Here is a 16,128-nt window from a genome sequence, read left to right as displayed (position 1 = left end):
GCTGGTGGGTTTGAACCGCCAGCCTTCTGGTTAGCATTAGGAAACCAAAAACGTCAAGTGACTTGCTTTCTTGCAATACTTGTTGCATGGCAGTGGTCTGGAATGGAACCCACAGTATCTCCAAGATCTGCTTGTACCGTAGAATCTCATTTATATGGGATAAGCACATGTATTGTTGTTGTTGTTGAGTGTTGTCAAGTCAGTTCTGACAACACTTAAGCGACCTCAGTCACAACAGAGTGAAGCACTGTCCCGTCCTGTGCCATCCGCAGTCATTGCTGTGCTTGGCCCTCTGTCACAGCCACCGTGGCACTCCGTTTTGTTGAGGGTCTTCCCCTTTTTCGCTGACCCTCTACCAAGCATGCTATCCTCCTTCAGGTACTGTCCCTCTTGATAAAGTACTAGTGATTACCAGGGTGGGAGGGAGAGGAAAAGAGAGAGATTTTGCTCAGGAGCTAGTCACTTTATGTTAATGGTGTTGGAGTCCTTTGAAAAGAATAGCAAGAATGGTTGAACAACCTGAAGAATGTAAACATGGCACTGAATTAAACAAACAAACCAAAACTCACTGCCATCGACTTAATTCCGACTTGTAGCAGCCTTTTGTTGTTGTTGTTACATGCCGTCAGTAGGACCCGACTCATAGTGACCTCTCCTTGGGTTTCCGAGGCAGTATCACTATGGAAGTAGATTGCCCAACCTTCTTTCCGAGGAGTGGCTGGGGGGTTTGAACCACCAACCTTCTGGTTAGCAGTCAAGTGCCTTAGGCACTGTGCTACCAGAGCTCCTAGCAGCCCTTTAGGACAGAGTATTGTTGCCCCGTACCATTTCCAAGGCTGTAAGTCTTTACAGAAGCAGACTGCCTCATCATTCTCCCAAGGAGTAGCTGGTAGATTCGAACCATGGATGTTTTGGTTAGCAGTCAAATGCTTTAACCACTATACCATATGAGTGCCTTGTCACTGAATTATACACATGGAATTTGTTGAAAACAAACCAACAAACCTTATGGAGCACAGTTCAACTCTGACACGTAGAAGATCACCATTAGAATGGGCTCAATGGCAACTGGTTTGGTACAAATAATAAGAACAGTCATGGCCACTATGATTTAGAAGTGTTCTAGAATGATTCAATCAAAAAATATTTATGCATCAAGATAAAAATATTTATTTATTGTCAGGCCTCATGCTAGGTGCTAAGTGATGAAGGGGTGAGAAAGTGAGTCCAGGCCTCTGCCTCCTTGGAGCTCATATTCCAGTGGGGCTGACAGTTGATAAACAGATAAATAAAACACACTTCTACTGAGTGGTAAGCACTGTGAGGAAAATGGAAAAGGAGGAGGGGGAGAGAAAGGGGCAGAGGTGGAGCTGGGTGCAAACAGCCCAGATGTCTGTCGAATGATGAATGGATGCACAAATGGGGTCTATCCACACAGTGCACTGTAAAAAGGGACGGAACACTGATACGTGCTACGGCGTGGGTAACCCTCAGCGGCATTCTTGCTGAGTGACAGGAGCCAGACACAAATGGCCACATAGTTATGGTTTCATTTTCGTGACGTAGCCACAATAGGTAACTTCACAGATACAGTAGAAGATTGGTGGTTGGCAGGGGCTGGGGAAAGGGGAAGTAACTGCTTAATGGGTGTGGAGTTTCCTTTTGGGGGGATGGAAATGCGTTGGAACTTGACAGAGGTGACACAGTACTGTGAACATATGAAATGACACTTACTGGTTCACTTTGAAATGGTTAGTTGCATGTGATGTGAATTTTATCTCAGTACACATTTTTTTTTTTTTTTTAACAAGTGCTTTGTTCAAATGGGAAAGCTTCCCTAAGGTTAGAGACTGAAGGCCAGTCCTGTCAGGTCACCTGTGGGCAGTCAAAGGGCACGTGCCTTGTAGAGCAGGACCCGGGCAGCGTTACGGTGTCGGAACCTGTGCTCCCTCAGCCCTGCCTGTCTCCCACACACCCTGCTCGGACGTGGGTCAGTGCATTTGTTTTATTCACCAGGGACATCCTGGGGTGGGACAGTGCCCAGCAGGACCCCTGGGTTGGCCAGATGCCAAGCTCCTTAATGAGGCCTTCAATTACGATTCTTGCCAGTGCTGAATTGTTTTGGCAACTGTGTGCTTTTCATTCATCCTTATTTTCTCCTTCTTCTTTTCTTCTTTTTCATGTACTACAAACTGAACCTCAGAAATTCTTCCTGCATCTCAGTTTCTCTTCTGGGAACAGTGGATAGAAAGAATGTCATATCTGACTTTCAGAAGGTCTGGAGGTCTTGGCCCCAGGGGTGACCCACAGGCTTTGTAAAATGGTGCAGCCTTTCCGTAGTTTTCTGGGTGGTTCTCTCATTTCCTGAGGGGATTGGGAGAGCGAGCAAAGCTGCTATGGTGAGGGCTACCAACTGCGTTGGAAACCCGGCTGTCCTACTTACTAGCTGTGTGATCTTGAGCGACTCAATCCCTTTTAATCCTCCGTTTTCGCAGCTGTAAAATGGAGACAACAGCAGAATTTTCTTTGTAAGCTTCTGGAGAGGATGCACTGAGGTGGTGCTTGTAAAATACTTAGAATAGTAACTGCTCAGTCTGTTGTTAATTGCTACAAGTAAGCGAGGACGAAGCCATTGCCCAGGCCAGCCCCATCTTGGTGGTTGTTGGTACATTTGAGTCTGTTGTTGTAGCTTTTATGCCAGTCCATCTTGTAGACTGCCCCCCCCCCGTTTACCAAATCTGGGGGCCTTCTCCAGCATTGGTGCCTCCTGACAATGTGTCCAAAGTAAGTGAGTTGGACTTTGGGACAATATTCTGTGACCCAAAGGGTTTCATTGGCTGATTTTCAGACCAGACTGTCAGACCTTTCTTCGTAGATGGTCTTGATCTGGAAGCTCCTTGGAAACCCATCCATCATGAGGACCTTGCTGGTATTTGAAATACCGGTACCACCGTTTCCAGCATCACTGCAACACGCAGCCACCATTGTATGGCATGTTGACAGATGGTGGCACTCAATATAGTAACTTGTTAGTGTTAATAACAATTATCATTCTGTTACTATTATTATTATTATTATTTTGTCCACCAAAAACTCCAGTCACATATTTCCAACCAGCAAGTAAAAGTTCTGCTTCTCGCCAGAAAGTGACGAGGGTTAAACTGACAAGTGCTTTGAGATACTCACCAATGTTGCCGGCATGGTGGACGTTTGCCTGCTCCTGCCTCTGAAAGGTTAGCCCATCTGTGTTCTGTGGCTGCCTCTGAAATCCAGACACGTCCTGATGGCCGCCTGTTTATAAAATTTTAATGGGAAGGGACAAAGAAGTTAGACACTTGCCTTGACTTTCTGAAATCATTTTCTCCCTAGAGAATGGCTGTTTTTTCTCTTAGGTCCTTATCAGAGAATGTCAAAGAAAAACCCCTATACCTTGAAACCTCTTTAATCAATCCTCAGACCTTTCATTTCTTAAAACCTATTCCCTTCTCCCCGCCCACTTCAAGACTTGAAATAAAATGATTTTCCAGAAACGGACGACAAGATAGCAAGGGCGACGATTAATAACCCCCAAAGCCCCTTGCTACCACACCTTTCCTATTTAAAATGAAAAATTACCCTTTTCCCTCGGAGTTTATTAAAAAGAGGATCAAAAGAGAGTGGGGAAGAGTGGGTATACTACCGCCCATCAGCAAAGGCTTCTGAAGCTTTGGCAGGGACGAGTCGAATCCCTGTCAGTTTAGCAGCTGGCAATTTGGATAATGAAATGAGGCTTTTTGCTTCTTCATCCCCAAACTTCTGATTTTGCAATGTAGGGGTGGGAGAGGAAGAGAGTGGGATGGGGAAGGGAATTTGACAGGAATAAAACTTTGCTTTCTCTCATCTCTCTGACTTTGAAACAACTTGAGGGGAGGGATTCTTAGGGCAACTTAGTGGTTCCCTGGACCCAGTAGAGGGCCGTGTGCATATGCACACACACACGTGTGTGTGTGTGAATGTGTGCATGTGGATGTGTGTGCATATGTATGTGTATATATGCACGTGCAACATGTGCGTGTGTGTGTGTATGAGTATTTGTGGGGGATTGTCAGTTATGGGGGACCCTGAGTCCCAACTCAATGCAGGATACTGTGTGATAAATGGGGAAGAATGAGGGTGTAGGCTGACCACCAACCGGGTGACTTTGGCCAAGTCTTGTTACTTACCCACCTTTATCTATAAAGGAGGAGCTCTGGTAGCATAGGGCCTAAGGCACTTGACTGCTAACCAGAAGGCTGGCGGTTCAAACCCACCAGCCACTCCTCGGAAGGAAGGTTGGGCAATCCTACTTCCATAGTGATACTGCCTCGGAAACCCAAGGAGGGGTTGCTATGAGTCGGGGCCGACTCGACGGCATGTAACAACAACAACAACAACATCTATAAAGTGGATCAACGTCACCTATTAAAGTGTAGGACAGATAAGCACAGAATTGCCTAACTCCTCTCAAATCCTGCCATTAAAACGATGACTCCTCAAACAATATTCCGTAAATGGTGTTGATCCCTCCGGTTAAGGGCTCTGTGGCTTCTGATTATATGGATTTGCTTTCTATAGGCAAGACCAGGGATGGGGACAAGTGCTTTTTGAGTGTCACTGCATCAGGCATCAAGGAACTCTAGTGGGAGCTCTGGTAGCATAGTGCCTAAGGCATTTGAACGCTAACCAGAAGGCTGGTGGTTCAAACCCACCAACCACTCCTCGGAAGGAAGATGGGGCAATCTACTTTTGTAGTGATATGCCTCGGAAACCCAAGGAGGGGTCGCTATGAGTTGGGTCCGACTCGATGGCACAAAACAACAGTGGCATAGCGCCTAAGGCATTTGACTACTAACCAGATGATTGGTGGTTCAAGCCCACCAGCTGCTTCATGGAAGGACAATGGGGCAATCTACTTCCGTAAAGATTTACTGCCTTAAAAATCCAATGGGGGTCGCTAGGAGTCAGAATCGACTCGATGACAGTGAGTTTGTGTGTGTGTGTGTGTGTGTGTGTGTGTGAGGCATAACACAGCTATTCTATACACTTATTTAATCCTCAGCATCAAATGAAGTAAATGATTTTCCCCCACTTGACACGAGCATTTCTGTAACCTCAGCTGTGTGCTAGGGGTTACCCTGAATGCTCTCCTTACATGGTCTCATGTAACCCCCAGAGCAGTCCTAGGGGAAAGCCCTTTAGTCCCCATTTCACAGGTGAAGGGATTGGATAGCAGTGAGGATAGGTTTGTTGTTGCTGCTGTCAAGTTGGTCCCTGACTCAGAGCAGTCCTGGGCACAGCGGAACGAAACACTGCGTGGACCGCGTCATCCCTGTGACCATTGTCAGCCCTGGGTTCCCACCGGCTGCTCTTCCAGAGTAGGTCGTCAGGCTTTCCTTTCTGGTCCGTCTTAGTCTGGAAGCTCTTCTGAAAACTGTTCAGCATCATAGTGACACGCGGCACAGAGTGGGCCCACCGAAAGCACTCGGCCCCTATCCCTGGTCATGGGTGGTGGCTGTGCATGAGGCGCGTGGTCTGGGAATCAAACCCAGGTCTGTCGCACGGAAGGTGAGAACTCTACCGCTGACCTATGTGCCCCCACTGATGGTAGGTAGGGACAACTTGATTTCTGAGTGTGATGGAACAAAGTCCATGGTGCTCTGTGCATTGTAAAACTACCCGTTCCTTGTTCATTTAGGAGGATTAGTTCTGGTTCTTTCTGTTTAGAAAGAAAGTCTTCCGTATGAGGAAGTCTCGGCCCTCCTTCTGAGGGAATGCAGCAGTGGGTGATGGTCTCATTACCTCCCACTGAAAAAGCCAAAAGCCCACTGCCATGGAGTCGATTCCAACTCACAGTGACCCTACAGTACAGAGCAGAACTGCCCCATGAGGTCCCCATGGGGTCCCCAACACTGAACTCTTCATGGAAGCAGACTGCCATAGTTTTCTCCTACATAGTGGCTGGTGGATTTGAACCACTGATCTTTTGTTCTGCAGCTGAGTGCTTTAACCACTGTGCAGTCAGGACTCCTCAATGACCTGTAACTCCAGGCCATGGGATGTCTGCTCCTGCAGATTCAGGAATCAGACTGGAGAGGAGACAAGAGATGAATGTATTTAAATCAAGTCAGGTCTCTAAAGACCCAGGGTGAACCTGATATTCTCTCATACTTAGGCTCAGGGAGGTTTAGAATTCCATGATGGAGCCTCTCAGCTGGGATGATGACTTCCTCCTGAGGACGGAGCCCAGTGTAGCAGGAAGATGGAGGAGAACCTGAAAGTCTGCTGCGTGTTTGAATGTTTGTGGAATAAATGGATGAATGTTGGAATGTATTTGATTTTCACTGCACCTGCCAAGGGAAAGGTGATCATTTCCTTTTTACAAACCTGATACCGAGGCTCAGGGATGTTAAGTATTCTGCCCAAGGTCATAGAGCTTGCCAGTGTCAGACGAGAATTCTAAGCCAGGTCTCTCTGATTCCCAATCCCAAATTCTTCCCATTCACTCAGGGAGAACAGAAGGTATGAGATAATCCTAGGGCCCGTCTTAGTGACTTAGGTACAATGTAGGATTAAGATAAGTTTGAAAATATTTGCTTTTTGAACACATTCTCTGTACTCTAATTGGACAATGAGTGTGTATTCCCTGAGAACCCTTCAGTCCAGAACTGGCCGGGGACTGGATGAAGAAGCTGATCGTAGATTGACTCCCAGTCACCCCCCGCCCCCACCTGCTTCAGCTCTCTCACTGGGGTGAGGATGACATCTATTTCATGCAAAGCTCTCAGCACAAGTACTCACTCATTAAGTGGGAAAGAAGGGCTCAGCACCATAGTGCTAACAGTTACACTAACAGCAGCTAAGCTTTGTGGGATACCTGCCAGGGCACCCGTGGTGTGCTGGAGGGCCATGGTGGTTCAATGGTAGAATTCTCCCCTTCCACACTGAGACCCAGGTTCAGTGTCTGCCAGCCACCCCCTGTCTGTTAGTGGAGGCTTGTGCTACCCTACAATGCTGAACAGATTTCAGAAGACCATCCAGACTAAGACAGATGAGGAAGAAAGGCCTGGAAATCCACTTCTAAAACTTAGCCAATGAAATCCTGGCTTGAACAGTCTGATCCCATTATGCTTGGGGTCTCATGAGTGAAGGGTTGACTCGTGGCAGCTGACAACAGAACAATGACTGCGTGCTGAACCTGTTACTTCCATTATCTCATTGGATCCTCATACGATTCTTCTGAGGTGTCAGTAACGAATTGCCACTGAATTGACTCTGAGTCCTGGTGACCCCAAGTGTGTCATAGTGGAACTGTGCTCCAAAGGGACCTTGAAGTCTGAGTTTTTGGAGGCAGACTGCCAGACCGTGCTTCTGAGGTGCCTCTGGGTGGTCTCAAGCCACCAGCCTATTGGTTAGTAGTTGACCATGTTAGGGGTTTGCACCAGGTGAATTCTCTTAGTATCCCATCATACAGGTGATAGAGCTAAGACTCAGAGAGGTTAGCCTAGTACCTAAGGTCAGATAGCCCCTAAGTAGGGGAGCCAGAATTTGGACTCAAGTCTTCTGATCCCAGTTACTGGGCTAAGGTGTTTGTGTAAATATTTGAGAGTAGATACTGTAGTGATAGGGACCTAGGTAGAATATTAGGAGCTCTGGTGGCGTAGTGCCTAAGGCACTTGACTGCTAACCAGAGGGCTGGCAGTTCAAACCCACCAGCCACTCCTTGGAAGGAAGGTTGGGCTATCTACTTCTGTAGTGATACTGTCTTGGAAACCCAAGGAGCGGTGGCTATGAGTCGGTTCTGACTCAATGGCATACAACAACAACAGGTAGGATATTCTAGCAAAGTCTGGAAAGAGGGAAGAGGGAGAACCTTATCAGAAATGAACCTTCTCTCCAGCATCCATTCCCATTCAGTTGATCTATGATGGTCCAAGGACTTAAGATGTGCAGGCCCTAGCTCTCTGTCACAGACACCCCTGTGCCCTGGTTGTTGAGGCAGCTGAGGTCCTAGGTTTGAATACTGGCTGCCACTTGCCATCCCCCCTGTTGAGGACCATCTTTCTCTCTGCACATGCCTTTCTTTATCTACCAAAGAGAGATCCAAATGCACCTTTACCTACAGAGTTATGAAATTACATAAGCTATAAAACTCCCAACATAAGTGAATGTATGTGTGCTGTCTGACATGTATGTTACAAACCATTAAATAAGGTCTTAAGGCTTTTTTTTTCCCCCCTTTAAAAATATGCATAGAAAAAGGTTCCCCAGCCAAACAGGAGTAGAGACACTAGACCATAGAACAGCATTGTCTTTCCTTATCAGAATTTTCTAATTTTTCTATAATGAACATGTAATAAGCAAATGAGTTGTTTTAATTAAAAGTGGGGCAGTGAGTCATTGTTCTTGAAGGCATTTTGCAGACTGTCAAATGCTCTGTAAATTAGCTCGTTATGGTCCTTACAGAATTATTGTTGCTGTTGTGAGTCAGCTAGGAGTTGGAACTTACTTCTGCCCCAAATCCTTCCTTGGCCCATGATGGTTTTGCGCACACAGCCACCTTCTCCAGGTCCTGCCAGCTCTTCTTTCATTTGTTGCTGTTGTTGGCCCCTGACTCCTGGTGACCCCATGTGTGATGGAGTAGAGCGTGGCCTGTCCTGCACCGTCTCCGTGATTGTTTGCACATCCCACCTTTGTGCTCGTAGAATGTTCACAGGTTGATTTTTGTCAGTAGATTCCCTGGGCTTTCTCCTGAGGCACCACTGGGTTGATGCAACCCTTCCATCTTTTGGTTCACAACCAAGGACATTCTATGGTATATGATAATCCATAGCAAAGTACATGCCAGTATCCTGTGCACACCCAACTCCTTACTTCACGACAAGGTTAGTTTCCTAAGATCAGGTCCTTATGTGAAAGTTGGCATTATGTGAAAAGGGAGAATGACCACATCACTTCACCCCCTCACTGGTGCTATGAATGTCCCACCAAACTGCTGCTGATATGACCTGATTCCCACCTCCCTCTCCCCCATGTCCCCTCAAGAGAACTTGACTCCAGTCCACTGTGGGAGAATAGAAGCGCAGTGTTTGCACAGGGAAATAGCCCAGGGGGCAGGAGTGCATAGGAGGGAAGGACACGGGGAAGAGGTAACTATGGGGAAGAAGTGGGAAGAGAGCTGTTACATTGTGGGGAATTGCAGTTAATGTCATGAAACAAAATGTGTATGACCTGCTATATGGAAAATGAATTTGCTCTGTAAACTTTCATGCAAATCACAATAATTTTTTTTTTTGAAGAGAGCTTGGCTCCCACTGCTGCCTACAGGGGATAGTCATCTGGTTTTCCAGAACCAGGGTGTCCCAAGTGCCATCCCCCTCCCCGACCCCAGGGTGCCCTCCCTCTCCTGCCTCCACCTGATTTTCATTGGGGTAGCCCCAGCCCTTTCCCTCAATGACCCAAAAACACACTTGGTGGTTTTGTTGGTGGCAGGAGTTCCCTGTCCTTGGGTGGAAAGGCTTGGGTGCTACAGTGGGGGTGTCTGTGTGCATGCAGCTGGCCGGGGCCCCCTGCTGGCCCTTTGCCTAGCATCCCCTGGGTCTCACTGGGTGGCCCTTTCCCCATCACCCCCATGTCCAATGACAATTGACAATTCAGAGCTTCCCACAAGGCCATGATAGCCAGGCCCTGCCATTGTCCTTGACCTTAACCTGCAGCTGCCACTGGTCACTCACTCAGTGACCCGTCTCTAGCCCAAGTAGCCTGCCTGCTCTCAAGGGCATCAATGAAGTGTAAGGGGTTGCACAGGTACCAGTCAGCTGACATGGGGTCCTGTGGCTCCCAGTACCTGAGTGCCTACCTCAGGGCTCCTTTTGGCCACAGCCCAGCCCAGCCCTGCTATCCCTCAGGACTACAAGCTGGGGCCAGAACCCTGGGTCCCATTTCCTCCTCAGCCCTAAGGGTGGCTCACCTTCAGGATACTGGCTGATGCTGCCCCATCCCCAGCCCCCTGTGGGTACTCAGGATCTGCTGGGTGGCATCCTACCCCCACCAGCCCCACTCCAGCCCAGCACCTCTGTGGCTTGAGGAGACCACACCCCCTCTTCCCTCCAGGTGGGGAAATACTATGCAATACTAGCTTCCTTTCTATGTGCACATATGGTCTGCTGGTCAGGGACCCTGACAGGGACCTCAGCGTTCACTGCCAGACGTGTGTCACTGAAGTACATAGCAGTCAGGTGGTAGATTTTTCACTGTTGTTGTAAATGCAGTAGGTCAGATAATAAGGTAGTCAGTAAATGAGGAGCAGGTGTGCTGTGGTATATGATATATACTACCATAGACGGTGGGGCCCAGTTGTTCTGTTACACACATGGGGTCACCATGGTTGAGGGCAACATGGCGGCCACTGTTAAGCTGATAGAGGATACTGTAGCTATCGATAAGTACTATACCAAGATACCATTATCAGTACAGTCTACCAAACTTGTTCACATCTCCCCAGTTTTCATTGTACACGTGTGTGTGTATTTATTTCTGTCCAATTTGATCACCTGCGTAAGTGCATGCATCTACCCCCACAGTTGGGACACAGAACGTTCCATTACTACAAGGATCCCACGTGTTGCCCTTTAATAACCATTCCAATCTCTTTCCCACCCCCTCTCTCCTAACCACCAATCCATCCTCCATTTCTAAAAAGTTGTCATTGGAACGCTTTCTCAATGGGGTCATGCAGTGGGAAGTCTGGAAGAATTGTGGAGTGAGTGGTGAACAGAGTATCTAGGGAGGGGGCAGGGTGCGCATGTCTTCTGTGGAATCCATGCTTCTCATGTTGGGGTTTGGGATGAAAATCAGTATGAAGGTTATCCTTGGACATCCTTTAAGTGACCTTGGAACTTCGGGAACCAGGACCTTGGAAGCTATCTTTGTTCCCTAGGGCACTGAAACAAAACACCCAATGACTGGCTTATACCTGTGGAACTGTGTTGTCTCACTGTTCTGGGGGCTAAGGATCCTGATTCAGGATGTCCACAAGGCTGTGGTCTTTCTGTCCACGCTACCGGAAGAACCTTCCTTGTCTCTTCCAGCCTCTGGTAGCCCCAGGTGTTTCTTGACTTGAAGATTCATCTTCACAGGGCCAACCGTGTTGCCTCTGTGTCTGTGTCTCTTTTATAAGACACTGTCATAGGACTCACCCTACTTCACAATGACTTCCTGTTAACCCAACTGATGACATTGTCAAAGAACCTGTTTCCAAACAGGGTCATGTTCACAGGAACAGAGGTCAGAATTTCAGCCTTCCTTTTTGGAGGACACAGTTTTTTGCTTCTTGGTTTCTCTGGGCATTTGGGCTGTGGGGTCCTTGGCCACGGGGTGATTTGAGTGCAGGGATGTTGAGCAGAGCCTGTGGTGACAGGGTCAGCCACAGGATTTCATTCTCTTTGGAGGTACCAAGTGAGTGTGGTCAGATTTATGTGAATATGTCAGTGATGTACCGCCCCAGATTTTCTCATTGTTTATTCATGGTCTTTCTGTTCCTTTGTTCTAACGCAGGAGGCAACCTTTCTAAACAAGACTGGACCATCCAGTGGCCCACCACAGAGACGGGGAAGGAGAACAACCCTGTGTGCCCCCCGGAACCAGCCCCGTGGGTCCGCACCCACCTTTCCCAGAGCCCCAAGGTCCCGTCCAAGTGTATCCAGCACTCCTGTCACCCCAGCCTCACCCCAGGGGCTCCTGTGTACACCCATGTGGACAGACTGACCGTGGACTCCTACCCAGGCCTGTGCCCACCACCGCCGCTGGAATCGGGCCACCGTTCCCTGCCTCCGTCTCCCCGGCAGCGACACGCAATCCGCACACCACCGCGCACCCCCAATATTGTCACAACTGTGACCCCGCCCGGCACACCACCCATGAGAAGGAAGAACAAGCTGAAACCCCCAGGGACCCCACCACCCTCATCTCGAAAGCTGATCCACTTGATCCCGGGATTCACAGCACTGCATAGGAGCAAGTCCCATGAATTCCAGCTGGGCCACCGCGTGGACGAGATCCACACACCCAAGTGAGTGTGTTTGGTGGGTGTTGCTGGGCGCGTGAACCCAGGGCTTTGGTGGGTTCAGGCCAGCCATAAACAGACTTGAGTTTCCCATCATTCAGTTGAGTAAAAGGTGGCTTTTAGCTGAGGGTCCAGGAGAAATGAATAGAATGGAATTTTCTAGAATTGTCCTTTTTTACTATGTTATTGTTGTTGTTATGTGCCATCGAGTTGGACCCGACTCATGGTGACCCCTCCTTGGGTTTCTGAGGGGGTATCACTATGGAAGTAGATTGCCCAACCTTCCTTCTGAGGAGTGGTTGGTGGGTTTGAACCACCAGCCTTCTGGTTAGTAGTCAAGTGTCTTAGGCACTACTATAGACTCTGCAATAAACCAAAAACCTACTGACACTGAGTTGATTCTGACTCATAGTGACCCCCATTGGTTTTCCAAGGCTGTAAATCTTTACAAAAGCAGATTGCCTCATCTTCTTCCCATGGAGCAGCTGGTGCATTTGAACCACTTGATTTTCTACAATAAAACCAAAACCAAACTCACTGCCATTGAATTGATTCAACTCATAGCGACCCCCTCTTGGGTTTCTGAGGTGGTATTACTGCAGAAGTAGATCACCCAACCTTCCTTCCGAGGAGTGGCTGGTGGGTTTGAACCGCTAGCCTTCTGGTTAGCAGTCAAATGCCTTAGGCACTACGCCACCAGAGCTCCTACTGTGCTGTCACTGTCACTGCATCGAGTCAGTCCTGACTCATATCGACCCCTCCTTGGGTTTCTGAGGCAGTATCACTACAGAAGTAGATTTCCTAACCCTCATTCCGAGGAGTGACTGGTGGGTTTGAACTGCCAGCTTTCTGATTAGCAGTCAAATACCTTAGGCACTAAGCCATGAGAGCTCCTAGGTCCTACTCTAGGGGTTGCCAAACTATAGCTTCTTTTGGACCAAATCTGGCTCATCAGTTGTTTTTGCAAATAAAGTTTTAATGGAACATACCACGTTCATTCATTGACATATTATCTATGGCTACTTTCAAGATATAATAGTGGAGTTGAGTACTAGTGACAGAGATTGTGTGGCCTGCAAAGCCCAAAATATTTACCATCCGACTCTTTCCAGAAGAGTTTGCCAACCCCTGAAGAGCCAGCCCTGGGCTGTTCCAGAAATAGGATGTGAGCTACATAGGTAATTTTGAATTTTCTCATAACCACATAAAAAAATGAAAAAGAACCAAGTGATACTAATTATAATAATATATTTCATTTAGCTCAATATATCAAAATCATATCATCTCACCATATAATCAATGTAAAACATTGTTGTCATTGGGTGCCGTTAAGTCAATTCCAACTTATAACAACCCTATATGACAGAGTAGAACTGCCCCCATAAGGTCTCCTAAGCTGAAGTCTTTATGGGAGCAGATCACCAAGTCTTTTTTCCCTAAGAACCACCAGGTAGGTTTGAACTACCAATCTTTCAGTTAGCAGCTAAGTGCATACCATTGTGTCACCAGGGCTCCTCAAAATATTACTAGGGAGATATATTTTATTCTTGTTTTTCACACTAAGTCTTGAAAAATCTAGTGTGTGTGTTTTGTATTTATACCCACTGCCATCGAGTTGATTCTGACTTACAGCAACCACCCTAGGGTTTCCAAGGCTGTAAATCTTTATGGAAGCAGACTGCCTCATCTTTCTCCTGCGTGGCAGCTGATGGGTTCAAGCTGCCATGCTTTTGGTTGGCAATCCAATGCCTTAACCACAGTGCCACCAGAGCTTCTTTTGCATTTCTAGCATGTCTTAATTTGGACCTGCTACATTTCCTTGTGAGTGGCTACTATGCTGGGCCTCACAGGCCTAGACCTCCCCTGTTCTTGGAAAGGCTCGCTGGTTTAGTGCTAAGAGGCATGTTCAAGTCTGACTGGGAGCACAATTCAGAGAGAGGAGGAATGGGTAATCATAGCACAGGACACCACACAGAAGCTTAAAGGTGGCCTGGCAGGCCCCGGAGAAGATCACGAAGATGGGTACATGTGTACTTGGCTCTGGTTTGGGGGGTCTTGTTGCCAGGCCGATGGTGACAAGGTATCTGTGACTGCAGTGGTGAGCTAGGCAGCTCTTTGCATGGTCCCTTCAAGATTGAGTACAACCTGGGCCCCTTGCCTGCTTATGTAGTTCTCAGTATATTAAAAATGGAAGAAATGCTAAATAAGCTTACTAAAAATTGGTCGCATGTTTTGAATATCTACATCTATAAAATGGTGGGTGTAATGGGACTAGTAGTGGTATAGAGCCAGTGTAAGTTCAGTGGAGAGAGTGGAATCAAGATCGGCCCAAGGTAATGTCTGTGTGGTAGGGGTCAGACATACCTCTACTCTCTAACCTTTTTCCCAATTTTGATACCAGCCAGCATTCCCACGGCACTCTACTTCTCTTCTGGATTCAATACTCCATTACAGTGACCACATGGAACTCACAGACTATACTCATGGTTAAATAGTTTATTAAGGAACAGAGTACAACACAGATTCAGGATCAACAGATGACAACTCTGGGTCAGGAAGCACGTAAGCAAAGTCTCCCCTTTTGGTGCAGGACAGCCCTCCCGGCTGCTCTCAGCAGGACAGGTCTTCTCTCAGCTCCCTTAGAACAGGCTCCTCTCAGCCCTGCAGTCCGTCACTGCTGGCTCTGTCACTGGGACCCTTTCAGACCTCTCATTGTCACCAGTGTTACAAGTCTTTTAGGAGACTCCTTGCCTTCTCTCTGTCTGTCTGTCTGTCTCTGCTTCTTTCTGCTTTCTTCCTTCTGCTTCTTGCTGCTCTTTCTGTTCTTGCTTCTTTCTGTCTGACCAAAAACCTCCATGGGGCTGGCTGCTTAAATGCACAACTCCTTGTCAATTTTAAGGCATGGCACTCCCACCAGACACGAACTGACCAATCCTCTTGGTAGACCACAGACACTTCATTTGCGTAGTTGGTGCAGCAGCTGGGCTACAACTCAACTCACTTGCATAGTCTATAGACCAGTCCCTACAAGGTGTGTACCAATCACAGGGCAGGCTGCAGCTCAGGACCTAAAGCTTACTCAGGAAATGTCAGTAGACCTGGACAAAGATAACAAACCCCTGTGGGTAGAAAACTAGGGCAGAGGTAACAACCTCAGGGCTTACGGGCAAAAAATCCCCAAAACTATTTTTCCAAAGAACCAAGCCAAAAGGCAACATGAAAGAACTCATTTCAACATGTACAAAATTAATGTTTAATTTTTTTTATTAAAAAAGTAGCTTTTAAGGCATGAAAAATAAAATGACTCTATATCAAGATTAGGAGATACTGTATAAAGTCTGTATTTAAGGTCCATTTAGTTGGAGAAGAGTCTTTGGGTGGTACGAACAACTGACACACTCAGCTGCTATCTAAAAGGTTGGCAGTTCGAGTCCATCCAGAGACACCTTGGAAGAAAGTCCTGGTGACCAGCTTCTGAACAATCAGCCATTGAAATCCCACGAAGCCCAGCTGAACTCCGATACACGTGGTGTTGCCATGAGTTGGAACTGACTTGTGATGGTAACTTGTTATTTATGTGGGAGAAGCCCAGATCCCAGCTCAGGAGCCCCTGAGGTCTCTGTGTCCTGTCTGAGACCAGCCCAGAGTCTCCGTAAGGTGCCCTGGAGACAAGCCATAGGCAGGCAGGTCCAGCACAGGCTCTTTCAGGAGAAATACAGTGCCAGAGCTGTGGTTGAGCCCTGCCTTCACCTTGGCCTCTTGTAACATTACCAGGGCTCTCAGGATATCCCAGAGACTCTGTCTCCTAGCTATGCTAGAGGACCTCAGGAACTTTTCCAGCGTTGGCACCTGTCACATGTAGAATCATCAGTGCCACTGAGTTAAGGGCACCCTTAACTCAGTCAGCCCCAGGGTTACGGGTGAGGAGAGACAACACAGTGACACCCAAAGCAGCAGGCCAGAAGAGCAGGAGAAAGGGGATTAAAAGCCAGGAAGCCAGAGAGAAGAGCAATCAGCCAAAGGGATTAGGTGAGGAGAGGAAACTCAGG

General features: G+C 47.6%; 1 protein-coding gene across 1 annotated transcript in view; it reads left to right on the top strand.

Annotated features, from left to right (window-relative positions):
• The window catches only part of KSR2 (kinase suppressor of ras 2), a 516,639-nt gene that overhangs the window by 219,425 nt on the left and 281,086 nt on the right, over positions 1–16,128 (top strand). Inside the window, exon 4 of the mRNA XM_007938202.1 lies at positions 11,572–12,085. Coding sequence (XP_007936393.1) covers positions 11,572–12,085 — 514 coding nt within the window. The remainder of the gene's footprint in view (positions 1–11,571; positions 12,086–16,128) is intronic.

This window comes from Orycteropus afer, unplaced genomic scaffold (genome assembly GCF_000298275.1).
Source record: "Orycteropus afer afer isolate SDZICR_OR568_19922 unplaced genomic scaffold, OryAfe1.0 scaffold00048, whole genome shotgun sequence".
NCBI lineage: Eukaryota > Metazoa > Chordata > Mammalia > Tubulidentata > Orycteropodidae > Orycteropus > Orycteropus afer.
Note: the sequence above shows the minus strand (reverse complement) of the source record. Positions and strands in the feature narration are given on the sequence as shown.